The sequence below is a fragment of the Echeneis naucrates genome, chromosome 22, assembly GCF_900963305.1.
Source record: "Echeneis naucrates chromosome 22, fEcheNa1.1, whole genome shotgun sequence".
NCBI lineage: Eukaryota > Metazoa > Chordata > Actinopteri > Carangiformes > Echeneidae > Echeneis > Echeneis naucrates.
Genome location: NC_042532.1, coordinates 18,268,188 through 18,280,271, shown reverse-complemented (window position 1 = coordinate 18,280,271; position 12,084 = coordinate 18,268,188). Strand labels below are relative to the sequence as shown.

Below are 12,084 nucleotides of genomic sequence, written 5' to 3'. Positions count from 1 at the left end.
TTCTGTGCTTTGGTTGTGTTTTTGGGAAAGACATCGCTCTCACTCAATCAAAACCATCCGCTGCAACAGTTTAGTCAACTATTTGACTAATAAAAGCAGATAATATGAAGACAACAGATTTTGAATCAAGTAAATGATTCAAAATGGCCATTTTCAATGTAGACAAAGCCACAATCAAAGGTAACATTCACCACAGCTAAGACAAGACAACTTCCTGTTTGGGTCCTTCATCCATCTGACAGAATTCCTCCATACATCTAATTGATAACTGCTGTCAGTTATCCAAAGGCCGATGAAAAGGATATTTGCTGAAAATGCAGGTTTCCCTGGTGACACTTTGACAACCACCCAAATAAAATGAGGCACATAAACACGTCTGCCATGAGCCTCAACGTGTCTCAGCGGCAGAGTCGCCTAAATAAAAGCCCGTTCTGTCCTCTACGAACATGGAAACGTATCTCATTGTGACTCAGCAGCAGCAGCGGTAACGTTGGAGTGGCTCACCGGGCGACCTCAGCAGAGGTGCTAATGGTATTGACCACCTCAGTATAAGTTAGAGAAGGGCATCGCTGGAGCCGGCAGTAAACAACTCCAGACTGACAGGTCAGGGTGACTGTTGGCTTGATTGCTTTCATTACTCACACACTGTCCAAAGTCAGACCTGCCAGCCGAGGACTCACTCACATCTCCCAGATCCTGCTATCAGCGTCTCCGGCGCACGAGAAAATCTGGGAAAGCTGCAACGACTGATGTAACTGCTGGTAATAAAGAAAAGGATCACAGAGTTAAAATGAGATCTGGCACTTCCTTTTATTTTCCTGTTTCTGCTTTGATCAGCCACACTGTAGAGATGATAGGTAAATAAACAAGGGTTAATTTGGGTTTTTTTTTTTTTTCTTTTCTCATTGAGAAGTATCACTGGTGGAAAGGCTGCTCAGAAAATTGGACCAAGGCTGTTGGATAAGAAAAGAAAAACCAGCAAAACAAAGATTCTCATAGAATATTCATCAATCCTGCTCCTCCACACCGGCTTTAATAAGGAGGAAAACAAACCCAATCAGGCCCACATCAGTGCTTATGAACAACAATATAATCGCCACATTATATATGAAAAGTGAGAAATGATCATATCATTCACATCGCTGTGATTTCTGCAGCACCTACTGCAGCAGCAGGAGAGTACGTGGAGCTGAACACTGGCCCTGCGCTTCCTCTCGTTTCAAATCAAAGCGATTTCACGAGCACGAGCGTATTAATAAAAGATGATCCTGCGCAGGAAATAATACAGAAAAGCTTTTTCATTACCTCCTCATCATGTATAGATCAAACATTTATTACCCCCGATCAAACATTCATTACCTCCTGCATTTAAAAATAAGTAAGTAGATGTATCTGATGTTGCTCATTGTCGAGACTCAACGCGCTTTCATTAGCGGCGCAGTGGCGTTGTCGTCTTTCTGGGATCGAGATGAGCGAGATCTTTAATCAGTTCGTGTTGTAAATATACACAGCAGTGTCAACAGAGAGGGGGTGCAGAGGCGTATCGCTGCGTGACGCCCTGTGATGACAGATAACAGGAAATAACCTTTACTCTACACATCGTACATACAGAACACGGTGAAGTTGACTCCTTCCCCTCTTAGTGTCGCCGTTACCTCCCGCTATTGTCACCAATCCCCATCTGAGCAGATCTCCCTTAGTTTGTTCTGTCGTAGAGTCATTACGTATGGGATCTTCATGATTCCTCGGCAGCTTCGATGGATTATTGAGGAAATACTACAAACCAGTGACCCCATAAAGCAGACGGGGACAAACCTTTACTTTTCCTGGAAAAAATGCCAAGCCTCATGGGTGAGCGGCTCTCTGTGCTAACCATATGGCAACATTCCTATTTTGCACGTAAATATGAACCATGCCAAACCATGACAGGCTTTGTCTTTAATTTATAGGTTTGGTGATTCTAAAAATCAGTGCAGAATAACGACTTGGGGAGAGCTCAGAGGTTTTGTATTCCAATCTTTACTGTCGAAGGCCTGATAACGTTTTCTGGCCAACTTCTGGTCAGAATCCTTGTGTGTGTGTGTGTGTGTGTTGCAGTGAGCAATTGTGTATTTTACCAATTACCAAATCAACTTTTCACTTTTCCACGAGGAAAAGAGTGTTCATATGTTCATATGAGACTCTGTTTGTGGGAAGATTAGAATTACATTTGTGGTTAGCTCGAGGCTGCAAATATAGCAGATGCTAATCAGTTTACTACTGCAGAGTGAACACGTTTCTGGATTAATATCTAAGTATATCTACATTTGTTGACTTCAGATTTCTCATTTTAGGCATGTAATTTAGCAGCAAATGTTACAACAGAGTATTTTTAAATTCACGGTTTGGTGATATTACAAACAGCCAAAACGAGATGTGCGACTGGCATCAAGTGTGTGTTTATCAGCGTGTGTGGGGGTAAAACCTGTGCCAACACAACGAGAGAATATAGCATAAAAAAAGCAGAACAAAAAAACAAGAAGCACCATAGAGCGGCGGGGGAGTGTTTGGAGTGATGCAACCATCACTCATAAAGACCTGAATAGTAAGTGCTCTTCATCATGACTCTCACTCTCAGAACCCAGGGAGCCGGCACCACTCAGACAGCGCTGCCAGACCCAATAACGTAAACATAATGAGCTGTAGTGTTTGGAGGCAACAGCCAAGTGTAAGATTCTGCACCCTCCGCACCAGCTTGTGAGCCTCTCCCCGTCCCCCGGCCCCCGAGCGTGGTTAGATAACACCGAATAGATGTAACGGTGCGCGAATCTTAAGCAAATGCCTGTTGGCTTCGTTCAGCACACATTAGCCATGACGAGCTGGAAAGAAGACGACAAACAAAACTTATGATGAAAACTTGCTTTGATTCGAATTCTTCCACGTCCTATTTTTATGTTTGGTGGTTGTTTTGTTTTGTTTTTTTGTTTCCCATTTATATATTCACCTTGCTGCAAAAAGAAAGAGCCTTCAAGACGCGCTTGTTGTGCAGAGGGACTCAGTCTTGGAGTGAGTAATGTGGCCTCTGCCAAAGAATACATGACCTCAATATGAGCTGCACACCAGACTCTATCAGGAAGCTGTCAGGTGTTTGGGGTCATGTGAGTTATACTGTTTAATAACTAAAAATAATCTGATTTTCTTCAGTTTTTTACCCAAGCAGATGACAATATGTAAACCTCTACATATAAAACAGCTACTAGACTTTGGATTTGCTCGGATACGGTAAATGATAGCAGATGATGCCGCTGTCTGGGGAGCCTGCCATTATGATGGGAATGATTTTGCAGGAGTTTTAAGATGTATTATGAAAGCATGGCTGAGAGAAAGAGAGGGTTCTCAGGTGCACAGCGGTGTGAAAGCAGAGGGGTAGCAGCGGGTGAGCAGAGCGTCTATTAAGGGCCTCCGGAGTGAGAGTTCAGGTAAAGGGAGTGGACAGAGGAGACAAAGACGCCCGGGGAGGGACGGAGGCTACAAACAGTGAGAGAGAAGACACTGACAAAGTGTGAGAGCGAGAGACAGAGAGAGAGAAGGCGATAAAAAGACAAGGAAATAGGTTCAGTACCGCACCTTTCTGCAGACTCATGTCTACCATGCGAGGCTCGGCCAGCTCCAGGAAGAAGTTCTTGTTTTTCTCATACTCCTCATCGTCAATTATTTTCACGTGAATAAGTTTGCTGCAAGAGGGAGAGTAACAGGAAGGGGGAGGGAGAGGAAGGGGTGTGAAAGGAAAAAGGGGACAGAGGAGGGTGGGAGGGGGAAGGGGGGGAGAAGAAGAAGAGAAAGGTTAATTTGCGATGGAGGGACTCAGGAAGTGCACTGTAAGTAGGATTAATAATCAGCATGGAAGAAAGGTTAGGAGGTGAAAGGTCAGCGTGCTCTGGACCGGCCTGTCCTTCAATCTTCTCACCGGCTGCCACGGGTGTCATGACAACCACATTTATCACACGGTCCGATACAAGTGGAGGGTGAGAGGTGCCGCCACGGCGGGGCGGATCAAAGAGCACAATGAACTGAAAAGAGCAGCTTGTAATCAATCAGGTTGTAAAATGTGTAAACGGACATTTCACAAGGGCAAAAAAAGGTGAGCGAACGATAAATGAAAGAAACTGTCGCTATCTAAATCGATTTTTATGGCTGGATGTTTCAGTCAGAACACTTTCAATGAGACGGCTGGCTGGACACCATGAGGGCTCCCCCCTCCTCTGCAGGCGCAGACCAGGCCGATAAGAGAGAAGCAGCTTATTGCTGAGCTAATTGCTCCGGTTTGAGGAGAACACCCCTTTAATGAAGTCAAATGTCTGGAGGGGTGAGGCTCTTTCTCAGGAAAAGAGCTGTGTCTGACATCATCACACAGAAACAGCTCGATATGGCACCTTGCCCCGCCGGCGCTCTCGCCACTGATCGCCCTAATTGATCTTTTTAAAGAGTTATTGACGAGTGCAGGCAGTTAAGTGGTCAGTGGGTGCCCAGATGTCTCTGCGCCTCGCCACATCACAGCGGGAACTCCTCCAGGAATGGCTTTGCTCAATTCAATTGGACTCATGCAAACGCTACCACCTGCACATCATGTGCATCACGCTGCCTGACGCCGGGAGAGCGGAAACAAACCGACAGCGCTCAACGCAAGTCATGACACTCGCTGCATCTGCTCTCTTAGGCCTCAGAAAGCATTCCCTGCGAGCGGCAGACGAGTCAACAATAGTCGACAGCGGTGCAGCTAGCCCTGAAACAGGGATGACATACTTTATTACGAGTCTGACATCTCATGGGAAGACGCTTCTTCCTCTTCATCCAAGCAAAAATACAAATTTTCAAGCAAGTTATTTGGGAGAGTATTTGGAAAGCAGGGGTTCGGCTAATAAGATAAGTGGCACAGCAGCATTCATTATGAATAGCTGCTCATGTATCATGTATCCACTTCTTACACTGTGACATATAGCGCAGCTTGTGTCAGTCAGACACACACTCTTGCACACACAAATGTACACACACACACACACATTTAAAAGCACACAGTCTGTCTGTCATACTCTCATACAAACAGATATTTAGACTCAAAGCTCACGCTGCACACACCACATCTATAAAGGAAGTATCAGAACAGCTGAATTAAAATATATGTCTATTACTTCTGGAATTCATAGAGAACTGATTGAATGTGAATCCCGCTCACTTAGAGGGGAAAGTACTATCTACGATCCTGTTCAACATACCCAGCACAACATGAGTAGCTTGCTTTTTCATCAGGACCGAGGAGAGGAAACACTAAGGAGTCTAATGGACACAAAGATGCACAAAACCTGGCTGTAGTGGGGGAACGGCGCTCTTGCCTGACATGCATGTGTGGGATGTAGACCACCGCAGCTGGCTGACACGGTCAGTGGCCTTTAAAAAAAAAAAAAAAAAAAACTAAACAAAGACCCTTTACGTCTCTTTTTAACGCAAGACAACACTGGTACTTTGGATACTCACAGGAACTTAGGAAACTAAACAAATAGGCATACAACAGAAATGATGGAGTGCTTAACACAACATTTCAATCATCAGCATGTCGTACTTGCCCAGTTAAAGCTAATAATAGACATCAATAGAGCAATACTGGAGTGGAAGTGACATCTGTTTACATCTGATTTACACCTTCCCGTCCCGTAAAGGCTCGTTTCTCTTATTCCCATGAGTTCGACTGTGTCCCGCTGACGAACCCTGGAGCTTGTCAAATGGAAAGGAAAGCAGCTTCATTTGTATGCTCGAGCATGCACATTGAGGATAATCCCGGGATCATTGACCGGTGGTTGGCTACCTGCAAAATTCTGCTTGGCAAGCTGTCCGGGACTCGGCTGTGATCAGTTGTGATTTTGCACGCTTCATGTGCAGATGTGTAAGGAAACTAAACTTGTGTATTAAATATTACTGTTAGAGGCAGCAGCAGCAAGGGACTGAAAAGGAAATACACAAATGATCTGTCCCTGTGTTGATGGTCGTGTCCAGCACAGAATCAGGTAGTTAGTTAGCAGTTAACGTTGTAGCTGTGCAATGTACCTGCACTTCAGGCCATTTGGAAGTGAATAAATGGTAAAACTCCTCAAGACTGAAGCTCCTTCATCTGTGCTTCCGGATAACAGGACACTGGAGGCCTATCTGCGAGAGTCACCACACACCATCGATACTAACACTTCAAATGGACCATGATTTAATTAACCCCTCTGTGATAGCACAACAACAGCCATGACCTTATTCAGATGATGCGGAAACGCTGGCATTTACTTGGAATTGCGTCTCTGGACCTCCACCAGCGACTGAGGGACGTTGCTACAGTAGTACAACGATATTTTATTTATCTATTGAGGTTTTTGCAGAAAAACATTGTGCTGTTGAGACTGATTCAAAAGAAAAACAATGAACTAAAAGATGCTAAAACTGCAAACTGCAGAGTTGGATGATAATTAGGTTATCAGTTGGTCGCTAATAGCAACCACCCCCCATATTGATTAAAGCAGCTTTAAGGACAGGGCACACCTTGAGAACCTTATTATACCAATTAATATTGTACTTCACGCACATAACACATGATAATTCGAAATAAAACTAGCACAAACTAGTTGAAATGCAGACAGTCTGGAGCTTTTGCCTCCTCTGGGGCATTAAGAGCTGCTTGCGTGGTAATATAACATGATTTAGTGACATCTCAGAGCAAATCAAAGAGTTTTAAAAAGTTTGATGTCATTAAAGTCTAATTGGATTTCTCTGCTCTCTGCTGGAGTTCTGTCAGGTAGCCCTAATTTGACAAGGGACTGATGGAAGTCAATAAAAACAATCATGTGCTAATCAACAGCTATGTTAGCATCACAGAAACATCTGAGCTAGTTGCACGGTACATTCCACTGCTGTTTTATTTCTCTGGAGCTTGACAACATAAATTAACTCGTCAGCATACCTGAAATTACTCCTCATGATACACAGGGAACTAATGGAGCTCGGGGTTTTTAACAGGAAATGGAACAACAGGGTGAAAAAAATTTTTTAGTTTAGATGGAAAAGTCAGATTGAAAATCTTGTGTGTGAAAGTGAAAGTGCTGAGCAGCGTAGAGGGCACTTTGCCAGCATACTCGCTGTAGTGAATATTCCCACATGACATGAACGCAACTTTAACTAGAATTTCATTCATGAAGAAAGGGAAGATCCTATAATAGTAAATATGGCACGAAGGGGTGGAAGCTGAAAAGAGAGAAAAGAATATGGTCTAAATTCTACCACATCCTGATACACACACAGCAGCAGGTGATGTTTGACCCCTTTCCGATTCATCCTGGACAGTAACTGCAGCCCCAGATCACACCAACTGCTAAACCACTCTGTTCATACACACATAAACACACAGCCTCGCACACACACACACACACACGCCTGCAACGTGTGTGGAGCATTAAGCAAATTTTACATTTGTCTGTGACAATTATCAATAATTCATTCATGTGTTCCAACATCTGGCACCAGCCACTGTGAAAGCTGCAGAGAGCCACTTGGAACGAGTGTGTGTGTGTGTGTGTGGAGGGTGATGGGGATACAATCAAACACCTGCTGTGCACACAAGCACAAATCAGAGTATGGTGTTTACAGGGACTGTCCTGCTGTTGGTGCAGTGGATGGGGGTGTTTTATGAATGGCCTCACTGTGGTGTGCTGACGGGAGAGGCACATAAGTTGTAACCATACACACACACACACCCTGACTCCCAGGTATACATGCTCACATACTCGGGGGGGGGGTAAAACTTAAAAAGCTATGGCTAATGAGGAGCAGCGGTTTGATTTGTGGTGGAGCAACAGACGGCATGAATTTTTAATGAGCATTCTCTAATCTGTTGTTAGCTGAACTGAGTAGCTCTTCGAGGCCTCGCTTCTGCAGAGAGATGAGATACGACCCGAACCCGGTGTAGACAGGATGTGCAGACAGAAGCCATTTTTGATTTGTTGAGTTAAGAAAGCATGGAATGGCATCTTTTCTTCTTTTGCATCCTAACAGACAGCACCAACAACAGGTCACATGTACATAAAAGAAAAAAATGGCACACAATTAATTGCACATAAGACTAAATAGTAAGTGGGTTCATAGTTAGACTATGAATTACCAGCTGTCTGTAAAATCCAATTCTGATATATTTTTATTTCACACACACAGATGCACCACTTCCTGCGTGCTCGCATACTTTGCAGTCGCACTCACTTGTTGTGGTTGTTATGTTAGCGCGACAGTATTTCCGAATGGTTACGAAAGTAAAATGAAAAGTTTGACATCTTTGATTGGCGGAGCAGCTCGCCTCGCTGTAGTCAGTCCAACGACTTCTTCCTGCTTGGAGGTTTTATGCTAAGCTATGCTACATGCTGTCTCCCAGCTTCAGCTCGGTTGTGTTTTGAAGGTTTTGGAAACAGAAGTTCCCGTTAACTACTATCTGTTCGTACATTTGCTTTGAGAAGAAGCTTTGACAGCCAGTATAATTCAACACAACAGGCTGCATGGTTGAAGCCACGCACTGCTCTGTTGTCAGCCTTGGAGCTGTGAGAGCAGACGACTGAAAGACCCAACGAAATTCCAACCTGAACTAAAAAGTAAGTACAAGTGTGGTCATCTGTTCAGCTGACCTACACCAATGTGTCAAAATTAACACGATGCTGATTTATTGATGCTAGCATGCTAGACATAGCAGCCTTGGCGTGGGAAGTGCTGCTGGGTAAGGACGGGCGATTAGAGGGTTCACACCTCTGCTGCACCGGGCTCTTCCTCCTCTCTGTGTCCAGAGCGGGCGAAGGAGGGAGAAGAAGTGATGAAAACAGTGACGGGAGTGAGACATGAAAGTGGAGGTGGTGCAGCAGAGATAGAGATGGAGAGGCAGATTGACTTTCTCCCTCTGTTCTGTGGCCAAAAAAGCAAACTGCAGCTAAAATTTGCTGTAGCAGCCCACCTCTTCACCGACAGCAGATTCTGCTCTCCTGCTCGGCCTCTACAAACACTGAACAGGAGTGAAACCGCTGATGTGGTGTTGCACATCAGAGGGAGTGAGATGTGCGACATCCAGTCTCCACTTCCACCCCACTTTTGTCTCCGTCTGCTGGAGCAGGCTGACCCCAAAAATCACTCGACTTTTACTCTGCAAAGTCTGAGGATTTTCACAAAAACCAGACAGATTTATTCTTCAGGCTAGAAGCAGGAGCAGCCTCTAAAAATGCTGCAATTAAATACGACCTTTCTCTGTCTGTTTAAAGCCCCTCCTACCTCAGACCCAGGCCCCAGGCTTTCTGGGCTGAACCGAACACAACCTTTCCAAATTCTCTTGAAAGTTACCTCCGCTTCAATCTCTTCCCTTAATATACTGAGTGCTTTTCAGACGCTTTTCAGCCTCACGCAAGACTGCATTTAACCACCGCTAAAGCACATGTGGAGCGGCTGGAGCATGGTTTTTAAACAGCACACATTACTTCCACTTCACCACAGAGTGGAGGCTTTGGCGGTGGAAGGATTATGAGGAGTCCTGTTCCTAAAAAGTTTTTGTAGAAAACATAATCCGCAACTTGCTTGATGTAAATCAACATCAACAGAGAAGAAAGCACGGCAGGAAAGAATAAATATAATAAAAAACAACAAACCCCATCGTGCACCACTTTAGTCCATTTAGATCATGGGAACACCTCCACTTAAAATCCCAAATAAAGTCAAGTCAATAAAGAGGACAAGGGGAAAAAAGGCCCCAGTGCCTCATGGGAAATCAGTGCCTTAATTAAGCAGGCCTGGTTTCTGTCACCAAGTGCAGGGATTATGGGCCTCGCTCATTATAGTCCTGATTATTGCTTTCCCAGCAATCACAGAAAAAAAAGCCAGTAAACACATTTGTCAATGATTTCTTGCCAATCTGACAACAAACTTACATCAGCTTTAATATTCCACCCCCGCCGGACTTACATGCCCCCAAACCACCCCCATCGTCATCCTCATCTCTTTTCCTTCAGTAAGGAGAGCAAATCAGAGCACACTTCACCGGCTAACAAAGTTAAAAGTTTCACAAACAAGGAAGTAAACACCGCCCCCACCACCTTCTTCGAAACGGCGTCAGGGCCGCTCGCTGACGTTGTGCATTAATATTGCATAAGCCAAACAGAAATGAGGCACGCAACTCTCCACTTCACGACCTGAAAATTTGCAGGCCATGCAAGACCGAGCCAGACGCAGCGGCTGTAATTGCGAGTTGTTTAGGGTGAGGGTGATGGGGGGTAGCGTGAGAGTTGTGTTAGTGCAGTGTGGCCAGATGTTGCTTGAATAATACATGTCTGCCAAAGTGAGTCTCAGTTTGGACATTGGATCCGGAAAGAGGAAGGGGGGGGGGGGGGGGGGGGGTATCTTTATGTACCGTGCTTCCCAAATCTACCAAAACACAAAATGTAATGTAAGCATTGCCGGTGATGTTCAGTCGCGCTGAGTTGACGGGGCTGGCCTTGCACTGACAGAGACTGTCATTCATCTGGACGAGCCAAATTCAGGCCCCCATTTTGGCAAACGTCCTCCCTGGTGGAGCGTCCCTGAGCAATTTCAGATGTTTTGTTTTTTTTTATAAAGAGAGCGAAAGATTGATTCCTGTTTAATGTCTGAATAAAAGGCCCCCAACTCACAAAATGTGTTATTACTTTTCTTCTGTACAATCAGATCAGGACACAGATGGGACCTGAGTGATAATGTAGGAATAATATAAATGGACGGCAGACAGAGTTTCTGTTAATGAAGATGAATTAGTGGCATTAAGGTTCATTTAACCACATAACAAAACATCCATTTCATGGCTTCACAAAGAGGAGTTAGTATGATCTGAAAGGAAAACCGCGAGTTCATCTACATTCCTTTTAATGTTCTAATTTTGTATTTCTAATGTTTACTGAGCAACAACAAAACTGGAATGATTAATATGAAGATTATATTGTGATGTTCATTAAATGATACCATTATTGCATTCTCAACATTGATAAAAAAAAATAAATTTATATTATCTTGTTCATTTGTTCTTTAAAAAATGAAGGTAAAGAAAATAAGAATTAGAAAACTGTCACATCTATCCAGGACTGAAATCATTACACAAATATGTTGATGAAAACATATCGCCTTGTTTTAGTTTTATTAAATCTGATTCCTTTTATCCTTCTTCTCCACATTTTAATTTATTGTCATTTTATTTTGAACTGGTGGGCTTCATCTACAGGTTGATTAAGGATGATTAAGACTTTGTAAAATAAAGGCAAATAAAATATAGTAAAGATATTATTTGGAAATTAAAATCACAGCCCTGCTTTGTTTACATAGTATTTATTGTTTTTACATATTTACTGTCAGATCCGTTTGCCGAACGGTTTTTGGCCACTTTGTTAAGCAAAGTGCTGCATAAATAGAAAATAAATGACTATTATTGTAACATGACAATGCAGTATTGATATGGGGGGGCCTGGGGGACACTGCAGACTGGCTGGACAGAATGAGTCATTCAAAGCGGGCTCTGGGAAACGGTGATTGGCATTTTTGACTATTTTCTGACTCTTGAACAGATAATGAAAATAACGATTCAATGCACCGGTCCCTTCACTGTGCCACTGACCTTGGCTTCATTCTGCCTGTTTTGGCTCCAATGAAGGAGCCATAAATACAGTCTGTTGGCTCCATTGCAACCAGTTACAAACCAACGGTTGGTGTCACATTCAACTTGTCCACTGTTATTTACTGTCAATGGCATAAAAAAACAAAACAAGCTGTGCTCAGCCTTCAGCCTGAGCAATCGACCCCGAAATCGCTTCGAGCTAAAAGGGACATGGAGCTGTAGTTGACTCAGGAGGAAGGGTGAGAGGTCACGGCCAGACTGATCAATAAAGTATTAGATGACTTCACAATATCAGCTGGAGGACGCCTGATCAGTGGGAGACATCCAGGTACACGACAGCAGATGGAAAGTTGAGGACTGATGGGAGCTCCTACAGGTTTATTAATAGAGAGGAGGCGTGGGCAGCCGTGAAGCTG

The 12,084-nt window shown here is 43.9% G+C and overlaps 1 protein-coding gene across 5 annotated transcripts in view; it reads right to left on the bottom strand.

Annotated features, from left to right (window-relative positions):
* Positions 1 to 12,084, bottom strand: part of slc8a3 (solute carrier family 8 member 3) — a 93,956-nt gene that overhangs the window by 28,301 nt on the left and 53,571 nt on the right. For 3 of the 5 annotated variants that reach the window (XM_029493378.1, XM_029493377.1, XM_029493376.1), the window contains exon 2: positions 3,629 to 3,713. In XM_029493378.1, the coding sequence (XP_029349238.1) occupies positions 3,629 to 3,713 (85 nt within the window). Of the gene's footprint in view, positions 1 to 3,606; positions 3,714 to 12,084 lie in introns of all 5 variants that reach the window. The other 2 variants (XM_029493374.1, XM_029493375.1) reach the window with 1 other exon arrangement.